General features: G+C 40.0%; 1 protein-coding gene across 1 annotated transcript in view; it reads left to right on the forward strand.

Moving 5' to 3' along the window:
• LOC116302109 (axonemal central pair apparatus protein HYDIN) overlaps positions 1-27907 on the forward strand; it is a 53335-nt gene that overhangs the window by 379 nt on the left and 25049 nt on the right. The window contains exons 2-37 of the mRNA XM_031711317.2: positions 1108-1233; positions 2050-2169; positions 2939-3073; positions 3843-3968; positions 5139-5337; positions 6245-6353; positions 6833-6925; positions 7417-7543; positions 7866-7922; positions 8456-8523; positions 9067-9217; positions 9821-9952; positions 10070-10161; positions 11073-11140; positions 11830-12065; positions 12350-12450; positions 12639-12774; positions 12959-13006; positions 13797-13913; positions 14117-14269; positions 14746-14849; positions 15282-15555; positions 16011-16123; positions 16438-16588; positions 17394-17549; positions 18017-18145; positions 18590-18649; positions 19274-19412; positions 20289-20506; positions 21324-21533; positions 21855-22070; positions 22596-22802; positions 23098-25029; positions 26082-26265; positions 26560-26782; positions 27560-27904. Of these exons, the coding sequence (XP_031567177.2) occupies positions 1108-1233; positions 2050-2169; positions 2939-3073; positions 3843-3968; positions 5139-5337; positions 6245-6353; positions 6833-6925; positions 7417-7543; positions 7866-7922; positions 8456-8523; positions 9067-9217; positions 9821-9952; positions 10070-10161; positions 11073-11140; positions 11830-12065; positions 12350-12450; positions 12639-12774; positions 12959-13006; positions 13797-13913; positions 14117-14269; positions 14746-14849; positions 15282-15555; positions 16011-16123; positions 16438-16588; positions 17394-17549; positions 18017-18145; positions 18590-18649; positions 19274-19412; positions 20289-20506; positions 21324-21533; positions 21855-22070; positions 22596-22802; positions 23098-25029; positions 26082-26265; positions 26560-26782; positions 27560-27904 (7055 nt within the window). The remainder of the gene's footprint in view (positions 1-1107; positions 1234-2049; positions 2170-2938; positions 3074-3842; positions 3969-5138; positions 5338-6244; positions 6354-6832; positions 6926-7416; positions 7544-7865; positions 7923-8455; positions 8524-9066; positions 9218-9820; positions 9953-10069; positions 10162-11072; positions 11141-11829; positions 12066-12349; positions 12451-12638; positions 12775-12958; positions 13007-13796; positions 13914-14116; positions 14270-14745; positions 14850-15281; positions 15556-16010; positions 16124-16437; positions 16589-17393; positions 17550-18016; positions 18146-18589; positions 18650-19273; positions 19413-20288; positions 20507-21323; positions 21534-21854; positions 22071-22595; positions 22803-23097; positions 25030-26081; positions 26266-26559; positions 26783-27559; positions 27905-27907) is intronic.

The raw sequence follows: 27907 nt of genomic DNA on the forward strand, positions 1-27907 counted from the left end.
TTGATCAGTATTTTATAGATTGATCACTTATTACCTTCCTGTCAGCCAACATTTCTAAAGTTAGTGGCCACGGATCCAATAGCCAAGGATTATTTATAACTAATTAGAGCCCAAATTATAGTATTTGGGTTTCTAATTGCCTGTTTACTTCGTTATTGATTGGCTACTTTCATGTGAGACATGTAAACTAAGCTATTGCTTTTTGTATGGTTTTTAAGGTTTGAGCCATAAATGATATATAAAAGTACAAAACGTTTTTGGGGAGCATTTAAAAAACGCAGTTAAAACTTTTCCTTGCACATGTTATCACTTGCACTTATTAGAGTAATTGCTTATAACTTAAATGCAACATTGTACACAAATCATTACCGTATGACCATTTTTAGTGCAATGGCAGAATGTTGTGAACAGAATCGTTTGCTTAAAAATCAAACGGTTTGCAACTGCTGGCTTGTCTCAGTAAAGCCAAAATCTCTACACATAACAGGAAAATGCTTTTATAATATTTGCAAGTACATTGAAATGGGCCATAAATTTGGGATTCACCCTATGGCAGACCCAGGATGATTACATGGGGGTGACTGTTACCAGCAACAAAGCCAGCATATAACTTCCTCTTTAGATTTTTTCATTGCTCTTTATTCTTATGTTTAAAACTCCAAAGGGGGTTCCCTGCTAGCAGAGTCTCTCTTCTCTTTCTCTCCCTTCTTTCATGCAGGGAGGAAGGAGACTCTGCCGATGTAGAGCATTTCCTTTGATACACCGCTGTCCACGATCGTGGACAAACAAAACCAGTTTTAAAACCAGTTTTTAACCGGGTACATATAGTGTGCATGAGCAAATGTAACACACCCTGGCACCAAACGTTGTTTGACGAGAGCAGCTGTCAAAATCATTACAGCATTGCTAAGTTACGTTATGCAGGCGCGACAGAAATAACGTTCTACATTGGCAGAGTCTATTTTTCTCTCTCAACAAAAGGAAAATAGGCTCTGCTAGCAGGGAACAAATGGGGTGGATAGCCAGCCAATAAACCCCATGGCTAATGTATTTATTAATAATGTTAATATCTATTATTAATATCTGTGCTATATTGTTATTCAATAGCAAGCTCCATCTGCTTATATGGCTGAAATGCAGTTGACAACTCAGGAGAGACTGAGACTAACTTATGAAATGAGAGTACCACAGATTATTGAGCTTCTTGACATGTCAGAGCAGACTTTACAAAAGGTAAGATATTTGGTAAAATGAGTTTTTTAGTAGTTTTTAGCTTCAAATAATTTTTGCCCAAAATTCTATCAAAATTGAAGTTTTCGTTGATCGCATTATTCCACACATTATTGTAATATCTTGCAGCTAAATAATTCCATATTCCAGCTAACTCAGGAATGTTCTGGTGTAAAATGAGTTTGCCAGTAGTTTTTAGCTTCAAAAAAGTTTTGCCCAAAATTCTATCAAAATTGAAATTTTCATTGATCGCATTATTCCACACATTATTGTAATATCTTGCAACTAAATAATTCCATATTCCAGCTAACTCAGGAATGTTCTGATGTAAAATGAGTTTGCCAGTAGTTTTTAGCTTCAAAAAAGTTTTGCCCACAATTCTATCAAAATTGAAATTTTCGTTGATTGCATTATTCCACACATTATTGTAATATCTTGCAACTAAATAATTCCATATTCCAGCTAACTCAGGAATGTTCTGATGTAAAATGGGTTTGCCAGTAGTTTTTAGCTTCAAAAAAGTTTTGCCCACAATTCTATCAAAATTGAAATTTTCATTGATCACATTATTACACACATTATTGTAATATCTTGCAGCTAAATAGTTCTATACAAATAATTCCATATTCCAGCTAACTCAGGAATGTTCTGATGCAAAATTTAGGCTTCCATCAATTAAACTCAGACCGTTATATAGATATGATGAAAGAAGCCAGAAACCAAAATGAAGAAAGTATGTTTTGCAGAAACATAAAAATGGGCTCTGTCTCGCTATTGTCTTGTAATGTATTAATAATTATCGTTTGATTTGTCATCTAGTTCACTTCAATGGATGTGGAGGAGCCTATGTTCCAGCCTTTCCCATCAGACATCACTTTCCAGAATTTTGAACCTTTTGAGATCCAGGAAGTTCCTCTTCAGCTCAGGAATAATGATAAGGTAATCAGAATATAAAATATGAGAATATGTGGACCGCGTAGCACTTATGAAATACAAGATATAGAAATATAGATAAGTCATAGTGCTTGGGAACAAGGTTTTTCTCGGTGAAAGACCCTTGGAAATAAATTACGGAAAAATTAATTTCCGACCTCGCTGGGAATCGAGCCTATGACCTTCGGAATTCTACTACCGATGCTCTACCAGCTGAGCTAGAGGTCAGACTGAGAGCAGGCCGGGGTGAAATAGATGTTTGGTTCCCAAGTTATAGTGCTTGGGAACGACGTTATTCCGGGTGAAAGACCCTTAGAAATAAATTCGGAAAAATTAATATAAAATATAAAATAGAATAGTCCAGTCTTTGACATAGCCAAAATCATCATTACACAACTATTATTACCACTAACTTTGTAGCTATTAAATACAGTTAGCTTGCCCACACTGTTATTGTATTTTAAGTATTTGCTATTATCTTTTATATCATGTCATGACATTTTTGTGACACTTTACTTATTTGTGATTTTGGGATCACTCACATGCAACCTATGAGATTGCAAAATTAATTTTCGGAGAGATTTTTGGAAAACAACAGGAGTGGCTTGGGGGTACCAGTCTCTTATATTTTCCAATCTTAGCCCCCTACTTTTCAGGGTGCTCCACAGCCCCTGAACAAGCAATATCTTTTTTCCACAGATGTATCACCTCTATATTATATTCTTTTAAAAATCATTTTGCAATTTGATTGAATAGTTAAATGTTTGGATTGTAGATTGCTCGGCTGGTCAAAGTTACCCAGACAGATTCACCATACTTTAAGATAATTAGTCCACTAGATGTAGGGCATAAGGTGGCTCCTGGTATGGACACTACATTTATCATTCAGTTCACTCCAGATGAAAAAAAGGTATGGCCATTTACTTGTCTGTCTGTCTGTCAGACTGTCTGTCTGTCTGTCAGACTGCCTGTCTGTTTGTCAGACTGTCTGTCTGTCTGACTGTCTGTCTGTCGGACTGTATGTCTGTCTGTCAGACTGTATGTCTGTCTGTCAGACTGTCTGTCTGTCTGTCAGACTGTCTGTCTGTCGGACTGTATGTCTGTCAGACTGTCTGTCGGACTGTATGTCTGTCTGTCAGACTGTATGTCTGTCTGTCTGTCCTTCTCAGTCTTTAAATTTCTCACTTAAATTTGTCCTTGCTGTGCTTCCCTTCCTGTTTGCCTGTCTGTCTGTTATTGTTAACTCCGTTTTCCTCCCTTGTTGTGCTTGCAAAACCTTATCTGCTATAAATATTTGTGATATATTGTTTTTGAAAGGTTCAGGTTACATACTCTACGACACTATCCAATCCCCATTTTTTGTAAAACTCCTGCAAACGTATGAGCACCTTTAATGCAATCGCATACTTTTATGAACAGGGTCTTTGCTTACAAACAAGCTTTTACATGCCTTATTTGGTCAAACCAGCCAGCTTCACATCAAAAGTTGTCCATCTAACATACAATAACCTGTGCATAAAAAGATGTATGTTAATGCGGTCAAACTTTTGCTACCAGCTACCAGTAACAAGTTTGAGAAAAAAATGAAATTGTTCTTATTTTTTTGAAGAATTTCTTTACTTTTTGCAATTATAGTATAATGAAGTACATTGTAATTTTTTTGTTTTTACTTCCACCAGGACTATACTCATGAACTGATCTGCATCACAGAAAGAGAAAAGTTCCTTGTCCCAGTAAAAGCTATTGGTGCAAGAGCCATTCTTGATTTCCCAGATGAAATAAACTTTGGTACAGCACCTGTCAAGGTATTGCAATGTTTTGCAAACTCTGCAATCATGCATGTATTGCAGCTGTTATTTGTATTGTAGTATGAATTAAACAGTCATGTTCTGAATAGACTAGAAGTCCATATGAATGGCTTTCAAATGGTTTATGGTTTTTTTTATGGTTTTCTCTTTCTTTGTTATTATTATTTTATTATTTTACTCCAATCTAATTACATTTGTTTTTGGATTTTCCTATTTCTATACTTATTCTTGTAACAATTATCAAACAGTACCAAATGACCAATTTGCTACCTAACTCGATTAGCATTGCTATTTTTAGGTAGCAAATGGTTCGTCAAATTTTTATTGTAATCTTCAAAATATTTAATAATTAATTTGCAAATCAGAGGGCACAAATAAAGTTCTATTCTATTCTATTCTATTCTATTCTATTCTATTCTATTCTATTCTATTCTATTCTATTCTATTCTATTCTATTCTATTCTATTCTATTCTATTCTATTCTATTCTCTTCTATTTTATTCTAAATGGCTTGCTTGAATGTATTTGTATGCATACATTTGAAATGTATGTGACATATAAAAAAAGGTATACACATATATATTTGCATTTCAAATTAAGGCATCAAACAGCATACATCAAACAGTCATGTACCCAAGGGCATGCATGTGTATGCTTTTCAAATAGATTGCTTCGTTGAGGGAAGTGAAAATTTGCATGTATGCATTAACAACAGGCATTTAATTTGAAATGTATGTGTCATGTTTAAAAAGATATGCACATATATTGGCATGCCAAATTCAGGCTTGCATGCATGAAAATGAAAACGTGCATGCATACAAAGAGGTCTATTATGCTAAGAAATATACCCTAATTTAAAAAAAACTTTCAAATGTCATCAACACCCTGAAACAACCTCAGGACTGATCAAAATCAAGGTGCTGCTAATATAATTTACAGGTCGAATTGGAATTTATGGAGGGAGGAAAACCAGAGATCCTGAAAAAAAAAACCTTGAATCAATAAAGAGACTTTGCATACTCTACTCACTGTGATGCTGAGTCTGGGAATCAAACCTAATTCCCCAGAGATGAGAGGGGAGTGTTCTACTGCTACTCCACCCTTGATAATATTTCTCATAAACATTTGGTATCATAATGATTTTGGGATGTTGTTTTTTCTTACGAGAATCCTACTACCAAGACCTTACTTGTCAGAAATATCGGCAACAAAGAAGCCAGATTCCAGCTGTCATTAGAGGAGCCATTCAGTGTGACACCAGATAGTGGACGTCTAGCTATTGGAGATAGTCTACAAGTGCATGTAGACTTTAATCCACGGAAGACAGGGGACCACACCAGCAACATGATCCTGCATTATGACACTGGTAACTATAATTATAAAATACGGTATGCTTGCAATAATTACCATGTAGACTTTAATCCGCGGAAGACAGGGAGGGGACCACGCCAGCAACATGATCCTGCATCATGACACTATAATTATAAAATATAACTATAATATAACTATATAACTATAACTATAATATAACTATAATATAATAATATAATATAACTATAATATAATATAATATAATATAATATAAGGGTTATATAATATAACTATAATATATAACTATAAATATAACTATATGATCCTGCATTATGACACTGGTAACTACTTGAGGTCATAAATACTGACCACTTGCAATAATAGCCCCAGAAATGGGATTTCTTTTTTCCATGTGCTTTTCTCCCATTTTTTTCTACCAATAGGCCCTTAATCATGTAATCATGTGCTGATTAATTCACTGAGAGCAAATGAATGAACATCTTGATTCCCACGGGTGAAATATACTGGTGAGCAAATAAACAAACTTTCTACAACCTGTTTCGAGAGATCGTAATAAAACTGCATTTCGTGACACATTGGTTACACATCGTTTCATTCAGTTCTTTACAAGTAGGTAAAAAGAATTACCAATTTAAAATAAAATAAAAAATTTTGCTCACCAGTACAGACACGTGAATGTTAACTGCAAAGGGCCTATTGACAGGAGGATGTTCTGAAAGTTTAACATCAGAAAAAAGAGAAGAAAACAAGCAATAGCAAATATCAGAGTAACACTATATCAATGACTTCAAAGGATCATTGCATTTGGGTCAGTTTCTATACATTATATTGTATTGACCCAAATGCCTTGACATAAAACAATTGTTTGAAGGCAAGAGTGTAACTCTGATATTTACCTTTGGTATTTTATGATTGTCTTAAACCTGTAACCTCTTTCTTAGGTGAAGATATATACATTGCATTGTACGGTGCTGCTATTGACTATAACATCAGGTTGGACAAAAATGCCCTGAAGATGGAAAATACTTTCATAACCAGTGCATCACAAAGGTAATTATAATGACTGTTGGTAGTACTGCTTACTCCAGTCATGTAATTTTGATTGAAATTTTTATGTTGCTGTTATTAAAAGCGATATATTAAGACAGGGTTCGTGCAACTCCTTAAACTCCTTGGAAACTCCTTGAATTTAATTCACGTTTTCAAGGGCACTTGTAAAGCTCTTGAATTTTATGATTTTAGCGAAACTCCTTGAAAACTTGCTTTGATCATTACGTGCATGGTTCTGAAATAGATCTAGTCAGAAAGATTGGAAAATCTGAAAGTCGGCCATGTGCAACCACAGTGTAAAACCTTGGCATATTTAGCTGAACATACTCCTTGCAAATTCATTTTTGGGTCCTTGTTTACTCCTTGAATAGTCCTTGAATTTCAAGTGGTTACCTCAGCACGAACCCAGTTAGAGCCGCCTTAAAAGTTACTGGGGAAAAACAAGTACTTAAATTTACATCCTTTAATGCTCTTTTCAGGACCATCACTATTTCTAACCGCAGTGATATCATGGTAAATTTCAAATGGACAAAATTTGCCACTCTACGCGAAGAGCTGCAGCAGAAAGAAAGGTATTCGTAGTAACAACATTCCAGTAACAAGTCTAAAGGAGGAATTGCTGGGTGCCTGTCACCCTATTTGCTACCCTAGGACTGACCTACAATGTGTTAAAGCTGAGCATCTTGCACAACATGAAGCTAGGACATTTTCCTGGCAGATATTGCTCTTCAGTAGTTTCCACTATTGTACCCCCCCCCCCCCCCCATACATGATGCGAACTTTTTTGTGGAGTCAGCCCCCTCAAACTAAAAAATCCGTAAGGCACACAATGCATGTTGCATGCAATGGGGAAGATTACACTGTATGAGTGTTGACCACACTTGGGGGATGCATGTGGCATCTCAGGTGACTTTACAGAAAGTAGAAACAAGTGCTTTCTACTTTACTGACAACTTCCATGGTAGTATCCAGTATGTCTAACGATGTCACTTAGAACCATAAGGGTATTTTTGGGACGATTTTTAATTTAATTTTATTTATTTCATTGTCCTTATTCTGACAGATTCTACTTAGATTTAAGAAGACAAGAAGAGACAGAGAGAGATGCCTTCATCGATGAGTGTCTGAGTGACATGACCATACGAGACCAAATAGCCATTGTGTCCAGAAAGTATAAGAATGAAGTCCAGGTATTGAGTAAAACCCTTACCTTTGTATTGCAAGTTGCAGATCGTGATATTTGTAAAACATGGGTGGCGTTCGCTGCTAAGGTGCTGCCTATCACCAATGTGCCGTGTCCGTATTAAGCAGGTGTCCAAGACGTAGGCCTCACCAATGCGACGTGTCCGTATTAAGCAGGTGTCCAAGACGCAGGCCTCACCAATGCGACGTGCCCGTATTAAGCAGGTGTCCAAGACGCAGTCCTCACCAATGCTACGTGCCCGTATTAAGCAGGTGTCCAAGACGCAGGCCATAACTGTATTTTTTTACAAAATTCTTATTGTTCACCAGGTGCTTCAGAATGATAAACTGCTGTTTGATGATGACTTAATATCCGTCGAACCTGTGGTAAGATTCTCCAACCATATTCACGGATGTTAGTTTTAGCTTAAAGTACTATGAATGAAATGCAGAGTGAAGGTTTTCAAGACAGCGAGAATTGGACTGGATGATGCTTATTTTGATTTTAAGCTTAACTGGACAGTTGTAACTCTTTGTATTATGGACGTCCTAAGGATTTGATAGAACACCTGCAGCTAATAAGCAGCTAAGCTGGTTAATATGCCTCGAAAAATACGCCGCAACTTAAAAAGTTGCATTAGCTACCTATAGAACAGAGCATGGAGTTTAAGGCATTGCTTTTTACATAGAAGACAATAAGTGGTCTGCCTACACCGCGTAGGTCTTCTTAAGTCGATCTGTTAGAACCCTTATAATGCTCTACAACGCTCCCTGAGATCTGTTCCAAAAAATGTCGTAAAATGGTCCGACGTTTTCTTAGAAATTGTATGGTTGCAGATCTTTTTTGAGTGTACGCACATAATTGCTTTGAACAGAACACTGAGTGAGTTATTGATTTTCTTCATGTTTTTTGCTGTCAGGAGGGAGATATCTGGCCCAATTCTCAGGCTGAAATAAATATCATATTCAAACCACAAGAAGCTCAAAGGTATGTATCATTGTGATTTACTTTTTGACCTTGTTTTTTACTAAAGCCATTTGGGATCTTTGCCCTCCCATTTTGCTTTAACAGATCAAAAACAGTTTTCCGTGTTTGATACTCTGATCAAAACACGCGGGATGTTGGGAGAACACGAGAGGAGCGTAGGAAACCACGACGCGTAGCGTTTTTGATTTGTTTTATAAAATAACAAACTCGTGAAAAGATCGAAAAAAGGCGTAAATTCTCCCTACCTGCCGACTTGTTCAAACTGACCAATGAGCGCGCGCGATAGCTTAAAATCTGACAGTTGCAATACTCGCGCGCGCTAAAATGACGCGAGCGTGTTTTGATACTCTCATCAAACATGGTTTTCGACCAATCATAGCGCGCGTAGTATCCCAATTATTTTATAATTAACAGATCAAAAACAGTTTTCCGTGTTTGATACTCTGATCAAAACACGCGGGATGTTGGGAGAACACGAGAGGAGCGTAGGAAACCACGACGCGTAGCGGTTTAATAGAGTATATTCTCGTTGTGTTATTGCAGCTATGCCAGAACTCTGTACTGCGATGTGTCTGGTCGTGAGTCCAGGTTACCACTACGAATAAGGGGGGAGGGCATAGGTCCTCTTGTTGAGTTCTCCTTTGATAGACTGAACATTGGCAATGTGTTTGTCAACTCGAAGCACTCTTACGAGGTAAGGATAGTATTAGAATACCATGAAATCGCGCGCACGGGCTGCGGCACTTATGAAGCACGCAAGGATTGCGGGCAAGACACGGGAGAAGCGCAACGTGTGATGGGTATTTTGTATAAGTGGAAAACAATACGGCAAATTCGCATTCGTACTATAGTGTTACCGTAACCGTAACCGTAACCGTAACTACGCGTTGTGAATAGATGAATCCCAAGAAGACAATGGGAAGCCATTTCGATGTTACGGCATGCCATACCACGTACGTGCTGTAAAGTCTGAACCGTATGTTACCACTCTAAACATGCGATGTCGTTAATTGCGCTCTAAGAGCATCATTCATTTTTTTTATCGAAAAGAAAAAGAAAACTCCGACACAACCTCTAGACTGATTGAAAATAGTCGGCTCTTTATAGGTATTGCAAAGTACCTGAAGCACGAAGACAATAAAATAATAGCCAAGGATGATGAATTTGGAGCAAAAAAATTAATAAATACCCTGCAAAACAAAAACCCTAACCCAGAATACGATACAGCTTGCTACACCAAGAAATACCCGAATAGTCTTTCTACCCTATCTAATTTAATGTATCTATCCATTACTAGGTCGTTTTGGCTAACAAAGGTGACATCGATGCGGTTTTCACTATACTACCAAGTGATACCCTGTTTGGCCCTCAGTTCATCTTCACCCCTGCGCAAGGTATAGTTGTACCTGGGGGTTATCAGGCTATACAGGTAAATAACTTACTTTGCTTGCATTACTCATGGCTATCAGGTGTTGTGCGCTCGGCAATATTTCAGTCTAGACCTAATAATATGTGAGGTGTAAAATTTCTTAATATCTTATCTTAGATCTATTTCTGTTCACCTCATCTTGGGGATTTCGACGAGACGTTCTTGTTTGCCATCGAAGGTTCCCCAGAGAAGATCAAGCTTAACATAAGGTATGAAGTATTGTTTGAAAGGTCAGCATTCGCCTACGCCGTAGAACTGTGAGAATTATGAATAGTAACAACTGCACTTAATAACTAGTGGCTACCAAACCTGTAGCCCTTGTTCCATGATCGAATTGGAAATTAGAAGTTGATTTTTGTAGAAGGAGGAAATACCTCAAATGTGTCCGAGAACCGAACTCACAACCTCAGCGGTGCGAGGCGGTGGCGCATTAAGAGCACACAACAGCAAATCGATGAATGCAGAGGGCTGCTTACTACAAGGTTAATCGAGAATCTATTGACTCTAGCTTATAGAGTACACCCTAGCTGAAATACACCACATCCCATTTCCCAATCACACCATCACGCAGTCCTTAGCTGAAATACACCACACCCCATTCCCCCATCACATCATCATGCAGTCCTTAGCTGAAATACACCACACCCCATTCCCCCATCACACCATCACGCAGTCCTTAGCTGAAATACACCACACTCCATTCCCCAATCACACCATCACGCAGTCCTTAGCTGAAATACACCACACCCCATTCCCCCATCACATCATCACGCAGTCCTTAGCTGAAATACACCACACCCCATTCCCCCATCACATCATCACGCAGTCCTTAGCTGAAATACACCACACCCCATTCCCCCATCACATCATCACGCAGTCCTTAGCTGAAATACACCACACCCCATTCCCCAATCACATCATCACGCAGTCCTTCGAGTTTTAACTACCCTCTTGTGCGCGCTTTTTAACCATTCCAAGCTTGCAAATTATTATGAAAATGAAAATGTATATTGATATTGGCGCTTTACGAGTTAATAAATATTTTTATTATATACACTTTTAATTACTATTATTATTTAAGATATGTTATAAATGATTATTTTAAATGATTTGTTTACAGTGGTACAGTTATCGGACCAACTTTTCACTTCGATATACCAAAGCTTAAGTTTGGCACTGTGTCATATGGTAAGCATATAGTTTCTTAGTCCAGGTGCTGGCACCTCCTTTGACCTCACAACAAAAGCGCAATGGTCAAAGGAGGGGCCAGCGTCTGGACTAATGGTTTCTCGGGTGTCTGTCTTCTTCATTGCACCATTGTAACATTTTCATCGCTTTTTGATCAATACACCCGTACTCCCCGTTCCATAATCGAATAGACCTCTTTAACTTGGGTGTAACGTTTCCCCATTTCAGACCACATTTTCCCAAGGGTATAATGTTTCACGGTTGCACATAACAAGACACCGGAAAATATGAACACAATTCAAACAAAGAAACTTATTTATGAGAGAATGACATTATGTCCCATATAGGACTCTATTGGAATTGTGTAGGGTATAATTTCCTTGTTTAACGTTTGCGTATGAGAAGACACATAATATCGACACAACTCAAACAAAGAATCCAATTTTTGAGAGAATGGCATTATGCCCAAGCTAGAGGTCTATTGGAATTGGAATGTGTTCATTTTTGTTGAGAGGGGAAACCAAAGAACGTGGAGAAAAACCCTCAAATCGCAAGAGCGGAGAACCGACAAACACATCTACTCAAAAGTAATGGCGGGTCGAAGAATCGAAGCCCATCGCCACAGGGATGAGATGTGGCTTATTGCTGGCACAATAAAGATCCAAATCGACTTTTTTCTTTCTTCGTAGGATTTGTAAATTCTCGTCGCTTCAAACTGGTCAACACTTCCCTGATCCCCATGACGTTTTCCCTACGTGTACCAGCCGATGGTGGAGCAAGAGAAGCGGTTTCCAATGGATACACTGATAGCCTTATCGATAGTAATATCACAGACTCGGGCAGTACTGTTATGGCTTCTCTCAAAGAGTTCGATATCACTCCTTGTGCTGGTACTATTGCTCCTCAGGATGAGATGACCATCAACGTAAGTACAGTTCTGGTGGCACAAGGTTTATGAAGGAGTGGGGACATAGGCAGGGCGTGTCTGTTTAGAAGGAGCGGAGGAGGAGGAGGCTGGTCGTAATATTTGGGTATTGTGGAGGTTTTGTAAAGGGATGCTGTTCAATCTCCTGAATCACACGCCCCCACCCAATTTGAATGAGATTTTATCTTTTTTTTAATTCGTTTAGGTGTGCATGTGATGTTACTTCACACTGCTTTCTTGCTTTACTTCGTGATTAACTTTTCTTTTCCTGGTTCTCTTTCAAGGTCGACTTTGTATCTACAACAGTCAAGAAGTACGACATTTCATTGGTTGTAGACGTAGAGGGGGTGGGAGAGGAGATTTTGTCACTTCCCATAATTGCAAGGTAAGTAATACACTTAAATGTCTAAATTCATTTTTCAGTTAATCTGGCTTTGTATCAGTACTTTTTCCCCTTGTCTCCCTTCTCACGGCCATATAGTTATATTGGGCGGTGTCTCTATACAGTATCCATCCAGCTCACTAATTGATCTTCTAGTAATCTTGCTTAATCATTCATCTTGTTGTGTATAGGTGTGTTGTACCTCCCATCTTACTACACACACCAATACTAGACTATGGAAGGTGCTTCCTTCATCATCCGTATGAGCTTCCAGTACAGCTTGTCAACGAGTCAGATCTACCTGCCAAGTACGAACTCCTGGCACAAGTAAGCTTTGGTCCTTTGTCTTCATTATGATCCTATTTGTTATAGGAGACCTTATTGCTTAACAAGGTTTTCTATTTTAGCCATAATGCTCCAGTTGAAATACACTTTATGTTGCACTTAATTTAGAAGAGAGTTGAGCTCCCTACCCACATTCCTCTTTCAATTAATTCTATCGTTTTTACAGGTTGTAGATGACATGACGCCAATACTATACTCAAGCACAGAGCCAAAGGTACACCTTGCTGTATTGATATTGCGATGATTATGATGTCGTTGGTATCGACGTTGATGATGATGACTCCAATATAGTTGATTGTTTAGTGTGGTGATGATTATGACCTTGATGATGATGACCTTGATGATGATGACCTTGATGATGATGATGACATGACGTAAATGAAAGGGATGTTTCGTTGATGATGATTGGTGATGATGATTTCATTAATGATGTTGATGGTTCATAGTGATGAAAACTATGATGATGATGTTAATGACATTGTTGCATGATGCCAATATGCCAATATAAAACTATAACAATGATGGTGAGGATGAGCATTGATGCTGTTGCTATTGTTGATGATGATGTTGAGGATGGCAATGATGTCGTAGTTGAGTATGATGATAACTATGACAATGATGATGATGATGATAGCATTGATGCTACTGCTAATGTTGATAATGATGTTGAGGATGGCAATGATGTCGTAGTTGAGTATGATGATAACTATGACAATGATGATGATGATGATAGCATTGATGCTACTGCTAATGTTGATAATGATGTTGAGGATGACAATGGTGTTGCAGTTGAATATGATGATAACTGACAATGATGGTGATGAAGATAATGATAGCATCGATGCTACTGCTAACGTTGATAATGATGTTGAGGATGACAATGGTGTTGTAGTTGAGTATGATGATAACTCTGACAATGATGGTGATGAAGATAATGATACCATTGATGCTGATGTTGATGATGATGTTGATGTTGACATTAATGATGCACGTTGGTATTTCAGGGCGTCATCCACCCGAGGTCAGTCAAAGAGATTCCTCTCCAAATCACTGCCGAGTGCCTGGAAGAAGTTCAAACAATGGCTTACTTCATGATATTTGGAAGTAGTGAACAACCCTTGGTGAGTTTTATCTTATGAAGAGGTCTGCAAAATAGACGTCATGTTTCAGCCAAATAGATGCAACTTTTCCTGGTACCGCAGCTATACCGCTTGAAAACTCTAACGCTAACAACCTTGCACGCAATATTCGCTCCCTGTGTGTCCCCGATCCAATTAGTGCCAACCTCATGACTGACTAACGTAAATTATTCCATTCATTGTAGGTTGTGCAAGTAAAATGTGTTGGTGAGGGACCAGTAGTCCACGTGACACCAACACATATTGATTACGGTACCATCCCTGTACTCAATGACGTCATCAGGACTATCAGACTGTCTAACGAGTCCCTCATACCTGCCCAGTTTTCGTGCACCATGGTAAGGATATCACCTACCGAGAAACATATCTATCTGTTGCGTGAGTGGGGAATAGATAATAACACCCAACAGAAAGTTCAAATATGTGGGCTGATCAAATTCAGGGCACGGCTAAGCCACACATCAAATTGGAATCTAGGTTGTTAAGTTTTGCGGAGAAGAAACCCCAAATATAGGGATAGACATAACAAACTCAACTCGCATGTGATGCCGAGTACAGGAATCGAACCCTAGATCCCAAAAATGGGAGGCAAGGGTACTACCTCAGCGCGAGATGCAGATGATGGCGGATCCGAGAGTTGAACTCACGACCATAGTGTTGAAACATTAACAGTGCATGCCATCAAATACATTCGACATTAATCTTATGACTCTAGTTCGCAGCCGAATATCCCTTGATTTCCTGTGTTTTTATGGAGTTGCAAAGCACTTTGATAGAATCGCACAAGTCATGTTCTTTTTGTTTTGTCCTGCAGATTCGTCCAAATTCCCTTTTTTCGGTGCAGCCTTCACAAGGAGTTATTCAGCCAGAAGAAGCTTTGGATTTGCATGTTACAGCAACGGTCGATGATACAGTCAGGTGAGTAGTGCATGAAGAATATTCGTATTGCGCATCGTTCTTCTTTAGTGTGGTGACCCTCATTTAGTTTAAGATGTAGACTACACGTCTTTGGTCCAAATTAAACAGTAAAAGGGCACCCCTTCCATTAATACCACCATGGATCGATTACTGAACTCAATGAAATATGTGAGTAAAGTTGCTGGATAGTTCTTTTGTGTGCTTCAAAGCTTTTCGAGAGCTCTACTCCATTTCTCCTGATTTTACCCCCTGCACCAAAATCATTAGTTTTTAAAAAATTGAAGTTAGATTTCTACTCTGTGGAAATAACACTGAGAAATCCCATTCGTGTTTTTTGTTTTTGTTTTTTTTTTTGTTTTTGTTTTGTTTTGTTTTGTTTTATTTATTTATTTATTTATTACTGTAAGTACTAACAAATCTCAACGACTTTAGATTCCTGGACAAGCTATCAATCAACATCAATGATAGTCAAGTCCAGACAGTAAGCCTAGTGGCGCATGGTTCTGGTACTACTATAGTCAGTGATCCACCCATTGTACCGTCTGTTCAATTGGGAGCACAGTTCAGCTGTCAGCCATGTTCCCGAGTCTTCTGCTTAACAAACAAGGGACGTAGACCTCAACAGATTTACTGGACAACTGAGGGGTTCCATCCGTTTAAGGCTAAGAAAAGAACGGATTATAACCCTGATGACATGAGATTTCAGGTGCGTGATCAAGCTTCATTTAAGGAATCGTGAATGTGCAGCCTTAAGTAAAACCAGTCCTCATGAAGCGAAAAGTTGGGATGGATATGTATAAGATAACAGCGTTCCAACACACGCTTTGATCGATAACATACCATTTTTAAATGAGGCTACCTAAAAATTCTCACTTTTTTTTTTTTTTTTTTTTTTTTTTGCGCACGCGCGCTCTGAATTTGCATTTTCATGCGAAAAATCAAAACAGTAATTTCCATTAATTAGTGCGCTTGTTATTTTATAGAAAGAGATATAAAACAGTTTTCTATTCTGAGGTACTCTGATGTAAACACTCGAATGCATAGAGAACACTTGAGAAGTTGGAAATGAAATGTTCGCTTAGCATCCCGTGTGTATCTAAGGCAGAAGACTGTTTTATTTTTCTTATATGTAATAGTCAATGTTTTATTGTTCTTGTCTAGGGCGTGCCTCCACCACCTGAACCTCCCAAGCCTATATTCTCTCTGACTCCTGACAGAATGGTATTACACCCTGGAGAAAGCCAAGAGATCACACTCATGGGCTACTCAGAAAAGTAAGTAAATAAAGTTGAAAATTGTTCAGTACGCGGGAAAACGTCCATTCTCTGGACAACACAAGTTTCATCTATTATGGAGTCTATTTAATGGGTTCTTACATGGTAAAAACCCGAAACAAGTGTAAAAGTGGAAGTTAGCGATTTTCACTTTTTTCAGAGTAAAACTTGTCACGCAAAGCTAAGCTACAGCACACGCGTTTCAGCTTAAGTGTAACGCTTCAAGCTCTTGCTGTTTCGGGGTATTCCAAGTTTTAGACCTCAAATCCTTGAGACATCTGACGTAACAGTATATCCGATCTTTTAATTCCCAGGACTCAGAAAGTAAAGGAGCGAATGATCTGTCACGCTATCATTGGTACCAGTACCGGTAAAGAGAAGATCATGAAGGTGGATATAATGGCAGACTTCATCAGTCCATTACTAGACTTCTCACAAAGGGAGGTCCACTTCTGTGTTATGAAAGTAAGTCGTATATGCAAGTTATTTTATTAAATCCAACTAGCGGTCTTTTACCAATGCTGCATTCCGATTGGATGAGCTACTACTAGGTATAAATTATAACCTACTAGTAGCGAAAAGTGCCGGTTTTGAAAACCAAAACATTAAAATTAACTTCCATTCAAAACTTGTTTGCATTTATATATATTAATATGTATATATCAGACTAGTTGGACTTGACTAAAACAATTAGTCATCTTGCCCTCATGGCTTTTGAGTCTATACCCCATTTGGGCTCGAGGGCTAATTGCTAATTAGCTTAGTTAAAATAGATAGACCTTTTATGAGATAGTAAATATGATGCATTGTGGTCTGGCTTGGGTCCAAACATATGTTGTTCATCATGTCTCATATGGTGTTGTTTGTACTCAAGCTATACTAGAATGTCACCTATTTATGGAACTCAGAAAAGGCCTATTTAGTTCATACCTCGTATTTTGGTTCCCGAAGTTCTTCTTTTATCTCCAAATGAATTGAAAATATTCTACATAAGTGCATTTTCGGATATCATTTTCATGATTGCCCACAAGAAGAAAAGAGAGAAGCTTATTTTGAGAAGAAAAAGATTCAAGCTTCCTAAAACTCTTTGTCAATTTGCAAGCTAGCCATAGGCCACGTAGCCTTTTCCTGAGTTCGAGAAAAAGGATGCATAGGAAACGTGGTTTTTAACGATTCCTTCGTAAGGGTAGGGCCTGACACTAGCTCAACTAGATCTTCCAAAATGGAAACTTGGATAGTTTGTTTGATGAATGGGTTTCATCTCATTTAGTATCCAAAGAGCACCCTGGAAGTAGAGACCAAACAAGTGATGATGACCAATGTGTCATCTTTACCTTTGACCGTCAAGCTCAAGACCATGCATCCCTTCCAATTGCTCGTCGAAGACCAGAGATGGGCTCCACTCAATGTCGAGTCTTCTGAAACAGTAAGCTTTATATTGTAATCCTTTGTAAATTGCTTTCCATGGAAACCGTGTCTCGATATTTTGCAACCAAATGCCCGTATGTTGATATAAAAGTCACGCATTATATGTTACATAACAATAGCTAAGAAATGTATCCAAAAAAGAACATAAAAACCCTGTTTACTAGAAAATAGAGACATTTAGCATCAGGTTTACCGCTAACCGCTAGGGATCAGGCCCAGAAACACAACCCCAAACACAGAGAAACGCACAGCATCAATGAAATTCAACATGGCGCCTGTTTCAGCATTAACTTCTTGTTGACGCCTTTCTAAATGTCGAAAGTGTGACGGAAAACGCCTGACGTCGAACTGCAGTTTAGGGATTGCGGTACCTTGCAAGAACGTCGTGCTAAAGGTCTCTACAGGTTGTTAGGGTATATTATAATTATCGTATGTTAATCATGTCTTATCATTACTTGTCCATAGGTGTTGTCTTTGGGCGTGTCTGAGTGCGTGCCTGTACTCATCCAGTTCAACCCTGCATATAAAGAAGACAGTGTTACTCGTATTGCTGAGAGCTTTCTGGAGATATCCTTCGCGGAGCACCCTCAAATGGTAAAGACTGCGTAATTCATCCATTCCTTCGTCCATATGTGCCTTCCTTCCTTCATTTTATTTCTTCATTCATCCATTCCTTCGTCCATATGTGCCTTCCTTCCTTCATTTTATTTCTTCATTCATCTATTCATTCTTCCTTCCTTCCTTCCTTCCTTCCTTCATTTTATTTCTTCATTCATCTATTCATTCTTCCTTTTTTCTTTCCTTCCTTCCTTCCCTCCCTCCCTCCCTCCCTCCCTCCCTCCCTCCCTCCCTCCTCCCTCCTCCCTCCTCCCTCCTTCCTTCCATCCTTCCTTCCTTCCTTCATTTTATTTCTTCATTCACCTATTCATTATTCCTTCTTTTTTCTTCCTTTCTTTCATTCCATACATCCATCTTTCTTTTATTATACCCTTCACCATGGACTGCTCCAGTGTTTGATAATCTTTTCCTCTATTTAAGGATTTTGTGGCGTTAAAAGGGGAAGTCTTTTTTCCAAATCTAACTTTTGAGACGACAGAGGTAAGTAAATGTCCAAGTTTCAAGTTTATTTAAATAAAGCAGGCCAGTGGTTTTAAAACTGATAACATGATTAGCGATACACAATTGTTTTTTTATGATAACACTGAAATGAAGGGAAAAATACAAAGAGAAAGCTCATCTAATGTAGTCCGAAATACTATTGATTAGTAAAAGGCTAGTTTAGCAATCAAAATCCAGCAATATTTTTTAAGAAATATTGGAAGCTGATTGTCATTTTTTCTGTCGTCTTGTCGTCGTCGCTGACTTTGTCGTCGTTGTTGATGGTGATGTTTGTTGTGCTGGTTCTGCATGGTATTTCATTGTTGCTACTGGTACTGTTGTTGTTGTTGCTGTTGCTGTTGTTTTGTCTACTTCTACTCAGTGTGCATTATTGCTGACGGTGTTGATGTCAATGTTGTCCTGATTACAGTACCGACGTTTACTTAGTAACGAGGAGTCAACATCTCAGAGGATTTTGGACTACTCTATATATCTATTCAATCGGCCAACCTTTTTGAAGCAGCCACCCAAGCATTTCCCAGGAGTGTTTCTGAATAGAGGTTCTATTGAAATGAAGTCAGAAAAAGCAGTTGACTCGATCGTTTTTCTTGTGCTCCCATTTAGGTTGACTTTGGTTGTATCCTGAATGATACTGAAGTGACTAAGGTGGTCAGTATCACCAATCACAGTCCAATAGATGTCAAGTATCAATGGAGCTTTATCGATGGTACAGTCGAGTTTGAAAACAAGGACGAAGACGAAGGTATGTACAGTTTATGTGGTGTTTTTTTCCACCCTGGTATTATTGTCACTGTTATCATTAGAGTAGATTTTGTATAACAGTGAAACGGTACTGCATGGTACGCAATTTATTGACGATATCCTTTGAGCCAATCATAGTGCACGAGATCTTTGCTAAGCCAATGAAAATGCTTAGACTTGTTAACGTCACAGTTACTGCACGGTTACTGACAAGTCAGCATAGAGGGCAGTGTCGCGTTTAACATCCCATACACATCCCGCTCTGAGTGCCACCTGCACTGCCAATCTTCTACACAGTGCCAAGGGCAGTGTTGCCTTTGCCACCCCATACACATCCCGCTCTGAGTGCCACCTGCACTGCCAATCTTCTACACAGTGCCGAGGGCAGTGTTGCCTTTGCCATCCCATACACATCCCGCTCTGAGTGCCACCTGCACTGCCAATCTTCTACACAGTGCTGAGGGCAGTGTCGCCTTTGCCATCCCATACACATCCCGCTACGCAGTGCCACCTGCACTGCCAATCTTCTACACAGTGCCAAGGCAGTGTTGCCTTTGCCATCCAATACACATCCCGCTACGCAGTGCCACCTGCACTGCCAATCTTCTACACAGTGCCGAGGGCAGTGTCGCCTTTGCTATCTCATACACATCCCGCTCTGAGTGCCACCTGCGCAGCCAATCTTCTACACAGTGCCGAGGGCAGTGTCGCCTTTGCCATCCCATACACATCCCGCTCTGAGTGCCACCTGCACTGCCAATCTTCTACACAGTGCTGAGGGCAGTGTCACCTTTGCCATCCCATACACATCCGGCTACGCAGGCTATTCACAGACAACACATTCACTGTAAAAGCAACGTGGGTGTCATTGTTTTAGGAATTGGGTGTGACGTTGGGTACGATAGTCAAGACGAGAAGTCCATTGATGAGGAAAAGGACAAGGAATCGTCTCTAGGCAGTGGTGGAAGTCAGTCACCAGCACGTTCAAGACCTTCATCTGCTGTTCCCCAAGGTGATGGGGATGTTGCAGTACAGCAACCAGATGAGCCATGGAACACCACGGGAAGTCTTCCATTTGATATAGGAATAAATGAGGTAATTATTCAAGTAACTATTAATGAGGAAGACTGGTTGAATATGAGGGTAAAGGGATTCATTCAAAATATCACTTAGTCCTTTATATAGGTTTGACCACAGCCCAACTTACCTCGCTGTTGGAGGAGGATCAGTTCGTCTAAGCCTGTCTCTCAAGATTTGCAAAGTATTTAACTTAGAAAGATCTCCATCGAGAAACTGAAAAATCGCGAATAATTACAATTAGTAAAAATATGCAGTTGATTATAGAAAATATCGCGCGCTGATTGGTTAAGAAACTCACACTATCACATGATAATCACCTCGAGCAAAAATCAAAAATGGCGGCCAGCCGCTTAGTTGTTGTTACCGGAAAAAAATGCCTTTTATCTTCTTTTTTTTCTTTTCTTTTTTTGAAAGAATCACCTGTGTATTTATACTAAAACAATTATTTGCCTCAGGCTCAGTGATTATTGGGGAATATTTACCTCGCCGCTCGAAGACTCGCGTCTCGGTAATTAATCTCCGATAATCACTTCGCCTTCGGCGAATAAATAATGGGATTAACAGTGGATTCCACAGAGTGGCTCTTCTTCCACTGGATTCCAATTGGAATTTAGAAGTGGATTTTTAATTTGTGACAACATACCACTAATTTAAATGTTAGTAATACTCCTTGTAAAAGTACGATTTTGTACCATAAATACTACATCAACTCTGAATTGTTCTTGAGGAATGTTTAAAGAACCCTTATTTAAATCTTACTACTATGTAGTCACTCACATCTTTCTTTCCCTTGAACGCTATTCTCTTATTACATACTTCTTTATTTCCATAGGTTTTTGACATATTGCCTCTCTATAGCACTCTTCACTCAGAGGAAACCCAGAAACTTCAGTTCACATTTTACGGGCATGCCAACATCCGTTCTAACGCCGTTGCTAGATGTTCCGTGTATGGTGGACCTGAATATGACGTGGTACTCAAAGGAAGCGCTTCTCTAGTGCAGTATTTCTTTGACAAGAAAGTTGTCGATTATGGAAAGCAGGTAAATTCTGCCTCCGAGGGAAAATCTTGACGTATCTTTTGTTAGAGACCTTTAGCACGACGTTCTTGCAAGGTACCGCAAACCCTAAACTGCAGTTCGACGTCAGGCGCTTTTTATCACACTTTGGACATTTAGCAAGGCGTCATAGCGAAGACGTTGCTGAAACAGCCGCCATATTGAATTTCATTGATGCTGTGTGTTTCTCCGTGTTTGCGAGCGTGTTCTGGGCCTGATCCCTAGGGGTAAACCTGATGCTAAAGGGCGCTATTCGGCGCTCATTTCATTACATTCTTTCATTATATTCTTTTACACGTGTTTTAGCTGTATGATCAAGTAGCTATTGCTGAGATCATCTTACACAACACTGGTAATGTTGGTCTGGATTACGTAGTACTGAACGTTGACTCAGGGAACAAGGTCCTTCCTGGGGCCCCTAATGTCACGCCAGCCCAGGGTCATATCAAAGCCCTCAGTAAACAGACTCTGACTGTTAAATATCTGCCTGGAGTACCCAAAAGCTTTGACAAGATGTTCCAGGTAAGTCTCATGTTTACCTCCAAGTACCATTCCTGAGATTCCTGGAAAAACTCTGGAATCTAGAAACTTCCTTCCAGGTTTCCAAGTTCCAGGGACACAGAAAATCTGGCAAGGTGTTCCGTGTAAGTTTGATGTTCACCTCTAAGTATCATTCTGGGATTTGTACTTCTCCTAAGATTCCTAGGAAACTCCTGCACTGTAGAAACATCCTTCCAGGGTTCTGTATAACGCCTGGAAAATATTTTTTGCCTACTTTTGGAAAAATCCAAGGGGCGGGTCCACGGGAAAGGAGGGGGAGGGGTGTAGAAGGGAATAGGATGACTAGTCACCTCCCTTTGAAAAAATTGAAAAATAAGAATAAAGGATGAGGTAAAACCTAAAAAGGTTGCTATTGTGATACCTTTCTAGTTAACAGCCACCCCCTTGCAATCTTTCTAAATCCGCCACTGAAATCCTAGAGTCTCATCATCTCTCTGTAGTAGTACTATAACCTGAACAACCTTTTGCGATTCCATCTTTTAACAGGTTCGTGTAGCGCATTTCGAACCCGACAAGATCTCCCTTACAGGAGAAGGGGTGTTCCCTCGTATATTGTTCGACCTGCCTTTGGACAAAGAGGACGAACGATTGCATGAGCTAGTAGAGAAGGCTAAAGAAAACATCAAGAATGAAAAAGAACTGCCTTCTACTGACAAGACCAAGGAAGAGATGCCTATGAGAGCTATAGCCAATGTAAGCAGACAATGTTGTGCTATTGACTCCTAAAATTGCCCGGATAATATAGAACCACATTGTGGATTCATGCATATGCTTGGGGGGAGGAGGCTGGAGGAGGCTGGTGCAAGCAGCCTTAAAGTGGTTTGAGGCGTAGCCAAGAAAGAATGTACAAAAGGCTCTTCTGTTTATATATTGCAGCTGGTTTTGCGTGCACCCTTATATACACTTTTCCCCTACTTGGACCCTGAATTAATATTCAGAATATCATGTATACAAATATATAATAACAAATTCTTTTGTATTGCTGCAGGCTGTTGGTGATTTAGAGGTTCAAATGGAGATCGAAAGGCTAATCATCCAGCAACACGCTTTAGATCAGCAAAACATCTCGAGGGTTTCTTCCCTCGTCCAAACAGACAGTTCATCTAAACCAACCCCTAAGAACAAGAAACAAGGAGCTCAGTTGATTAGCTACCTCCTAGACTTTGGCTACGTGGTCTTGGGTACCGTCCGCTCACATATCATCCGCGTCACCAATAATGGATTCTTCCCTGTCTCTTTTGCTCCAGACAGGGGGAGCTTATCTGGCAGCGGTTTCGTTGTTGAACTGGATAGGATAAGGAACCTACCCGGAAGTCCCGACAATGAAAGTATCGAGTTTATGGTCACTTTTGATCCCAAGGGTGCAGATATGTCTCTAGGACCTGTAGATGTCTCTGTGCCTATTATGACATTAGGTGGTCCATTATACGGGCTGAGACTTAAGGCCTTTGTTACTATGCCTGATATGAAGATCTCTACAGATACACTTGACTTTGGGTCTGTGGTGTGTGGACAGTGCAAGGTGATGACCATCCAGCTGCATAATTACCAGCCTGTAAGATGCGACTGGTCATCAGAACCCACTGAAGACAAAAAGAAGAGGTCTGACAAGATGGTTCCTCTTCATCTGAGGAAGAAACTTCGCGCAGAGAAACCCAAGCCAAAGCAGTTCGAGGTGATGCCTCCGGTAGGAAGCTTACAGCCTGGCCAAAGAATCAACGTCCAAGTGAAGTTCATGCCAATAGAAGAGATCTCTTACAGTCAACGAGTAGTCATACGCATAGCACAGAGTACCAACCGTCTAGTTGTTAATGCATCAGGACAAGGAAGAGAACCTAAAGTGGATTTCAGTTCTTCGCTCGTAGCTTTTGACCCTGTTCTTCCTCATTCAAACGGGGACGAAAAAGAAGTGGTGCTAAAGAATCCTTGTGATTTCCCCATCGAAATCTACTCACTGGAGTTTGACAAGCAGTATTTAGAGGAGGAGAAGATGATAAGGAATATGAAGGGGTATGATGAGTATAATACCATCCTGCTTCCTCCTCGACAGCCAGGAGAAAAGCTACCAAAAGAGGTCATTGATTCTTATGAGGAACAGCAGCGCAAGAAAGAGGAAGAGGAAAAAGCACAGGCCGAAGCTGCAGCGAAACAACAAGCCGAGGGTGAAGGCGAAGAAGGGGACATAGTTGCACCGAACATAACTACCGTACCCGCCACACCAGGAATCAATGACCAAGAGGGAAGCGAAGAAGAGGTTGCCAGTAGCTTGGGTGTGGGCGAACTGGAGATCACACCTGTATCTGCTGCCATTGCCCGTTATCTTGGAATTGATCTAACAGCTGAAGGTAAAGCAGCACGTAATCGTCGCGGTATTGCTTTAATCGTCCATGGAGCACCGTTCTCTGGAAAGACAGCAACATCCGTGGTCTTGGCTAAGAAGTACGAAGCTGCCTTGCTTACCGTCGATGGTGTTGTACTTGAAGCCATTACAACTAGTTCGTCTTCTGCTGCTCGCCGGGCTAAAGATCTTTGTGCTGCCGCAGCTCGTGCTGCTAAAGAAGCAGAACAAGCAGCAGAAGCCAGCCAAACCCACCACCAACCAGGTACCCTTAGTGTCGAGGCAGTAGCACAGCTTACTGCTCAGGCAGGACAACCTCACAGCACACTAGGGTCTACGACTGGAGCTCCTTCACTCATGGCACGCGAAGGCCGTAAGACATCTACCGTTGGTGGGCCTAAAGGGTTTGTTAATAAAAACCAACCTCAGGTACAGCAGAGTACACCCCCTGCAACCCCGCCCAATGCTGCACCCATCGGTCGTAAACTGAGTGTTAGTGCCAGTGTGGGAGGAGAAGATGGTCTGTACAGCTGTGTTTTACCAGAAGACCTGCTTGTAGAACTATTGGCTGAAAGAATGCTGGTAAGGCATTTGTGAAGGCATCTGTGAACGACATCTGTGAACGACATCTGTGAACGACATCTGTGACCGTTACTTAACTTAAATCAATTTGGGGTTTGTCAGATTTTCATAATAGGGACTTAAAGATTTGCAAAATGTACGACGGCGACGTCAATCGGAAAAAGTGGAAATAACTTAACTTTAGGGTCCGGGCGTCTTCAAAGTCTGTCTTTCCTATGGATGAGTTGACTTTACTGAAAATGTTTTGGATAAAATCTCCAATGAACAGAACCCTAAAATGAAGTTATTTACACTTCCGGTTGACGTCGCCGTCGTACATTTTGCAAATCTTAAAGTCCCTAATAACGCGGCCTAGATTGCCACCCAAAATCTTTGACGTCTAAAAACGTTGCGTGACAGACACCAAGTACGACTGCGTAAGAGGCTAGATTTTTGGTTTCTGTCAGTTAAAATTAGAACTATCATAAGACCTGGGTAATATAGGCAACAAAATTGCCCAACATTGTTGCAAGTTACAAGCTGCTAGTATAAAAACGAATAAAATCCACATTCCCACTTGCACAAGGTAGAGCAGTTTTGGTATGACATTGAAAAGTTCGCGGTACGAACGCGTTCGTGTCACAGAAAGGCATACGCCAGACCAATCACACTGAGAGAGTTTTGCTCTCCATCTAATCAAATACCCGATTCACGGCGCGGACAGGGTCGCGCCAAATCATAGCACTTTCTAAGTACTTCAGACCAATCATATTGCGCGAAAAATTAAAAAAACAAGCTAATCAATATTCTAAAAAAGTATCACCGTCGCAGCAAGGTACGATTTTCACGGCCATACGAAAACTGCTCTATACAAGCTCGGTCCACCATTTTCAGAAACTTAAAGAAATTTTGTTGCGCGTTTAGTGGCAATACGAAAACTTGCTACGCAACAAGGACGTTTGAAATTTTTGCTTTCTGTCGCCTTTTTTATGCTGGTCGTAGTTATGAACTAATAACATATTGTGTACTTTTGTGATATTGATATTCCTGTTCTTGTTGATGTTAATCAACAGCTAAGTGATTGTCAACGCGGCATCGTGATCGATGGTCTTGACTCATTATTCAGTCCAAGTCTGTGTGCAACAGCCACTGCTGTGCTTCGTGCACTTAACAATCGCAAGTACATCTATTTTGTAACACTAATGCTGGATCATGCTCGATTGAAGGCCGTGGAGGAGAAGAGGAAAGAGGAAGAAGGTAAGTCTTTTTACTTCTTTGGTCACAAAACATAAAACATATCTAAAGAGAACCATTTAGGGCTTTTCTGTTACCTCTATTCATATATATATATATTTAAGGCTTTCAGATGTTCTTGGTAAAAATGGAAACCTGTTTTTCAAGGAGAGGGCCGCGGTCAACCCTCCTTGTCTCTTCGTTTTCGTACGGTTCTCTAGCCTTTACATCGCCCTAACATATAACAAGAAGAACTTGCATACAGCTAAGGCTGATTATATGATTGATTGTGCAAATGCGTCTTCTCTATTTCTACAGCCAGGAAACAGAAAATAAAAGAGGAAGAAGAAAAGCGTCGTCTGGAGGAAATGTCTGAAGATGAGTACGATGCTCTGACGGAAGAGGAAAAAGCAGAGGTGGACAGGAAACACCTTGAACAGAAGAAAGAAAGGCTGAAGAGAGAAATGGAACGACAGGAAAAGGAAAAGAAAGAACGAGAACTACAGGTTTTAATGGAAGAGAAAAGACTAGAGGAAGAAAAGTAAGCTATTTTGTTCTCCCCCAGATGTTTGCAAGAGTTCATGTTTCTTCGTCCTTTGAGGCCAGTGTAGTGCACGAAGGAGCATTTAGTCTGGTGTTTCTGCGGCAAATACTTTCTTGTCTGCCAGATATTTCCACGATAGAAGTGCCCGTCATGTGGCTTTCGTTTATCACTAGGACGCATATAATATATGCGGGCACTTCTATCATGGAAATATCTGGTACACAAGAAGGGCTTTGCCGCAGAAACACGAGACTAAAGCTCCTTCGTACACTACACTGGCCTCAAACACACGCAACATGCCCCTTCATGTTCACTAGCAGCTTACAAGAAGAAAATACGCAGCATATCAATTATGTAACGTTACTGAGCCCCCATCTGGTTTGAGAAGATGACATGATAATTGTACTCTAACTCGTTTTTTAAATTCGTAAAATGTCCTTTACGCAATATCAATAATAGTCGGGAATTTTGTAGTCTTATCCAGATCGCTTCTTTTCTCAGCTATTTATCATCACAGTTGCATTTTAAGTATGTAAAATGGCGTTACATAAATTAGCTCGCAGTCGCCGTTGTTCACTTCTGTTATTCCTAACGTATGAATTTACTACAACCTCCATCCCTGAAAAATAAGAGGAATTCCACGCCACGTTTTTAGACCACACATATCGACACTACAGGCATACTGGAATCTCGTTGTAAACTAAAATCCTAGTAAAACAACATTAAAACTGAATTTCAGGGGGAAACTTATTCACTGTCATTTTATTCCTAAAGAAATACCAAGCGCAAACGAGCTGGGCAGCAAGGAGGTACCGGAGCTGCAAAGAAAGGCCACGATACTAAAGACAAGAAAGGTGAAAAAAGCAACGATAAGTTGACATCAGGACGCGTTACAGCAGCAGCATCACAGCCGCAGAATACCGAGACACGTGGAGGTGCACCATCTGTCGTGTCTGAGAGATCTGATAGCAGTGAAGTTATCGATGATAAAAAGAGAATGAGTATTGCTAAGCCCGGTAAGCATCCGCGTCAACCCTCTGCTGCTATACCTCCACACTTGATGGACGAGCCGAAGGTACCAACTGAAGAAGATGAAAGAGAAAAGGAACTAACAAAAAAGTG

The sequence above is a fragment of the Actinia tenebrosa genome, unplaced genomic scaffold (genome assembly GCF_029948245.1).
Source record: "Actinia tenebrosa isolate PJP-AT-01 unplaced genomic scaffold, QUT_ActTen_1.0 PGA_scaffold2__45_contigs__length_23673736, whole genome shotgun sequence".
NCBI classification, from domain to species: Eukaryota; Metazoa; Cnidaria; class Anthozoa; order Actiniaria; family Actiniidae; genus Actinia; species Actinia tenebrosa.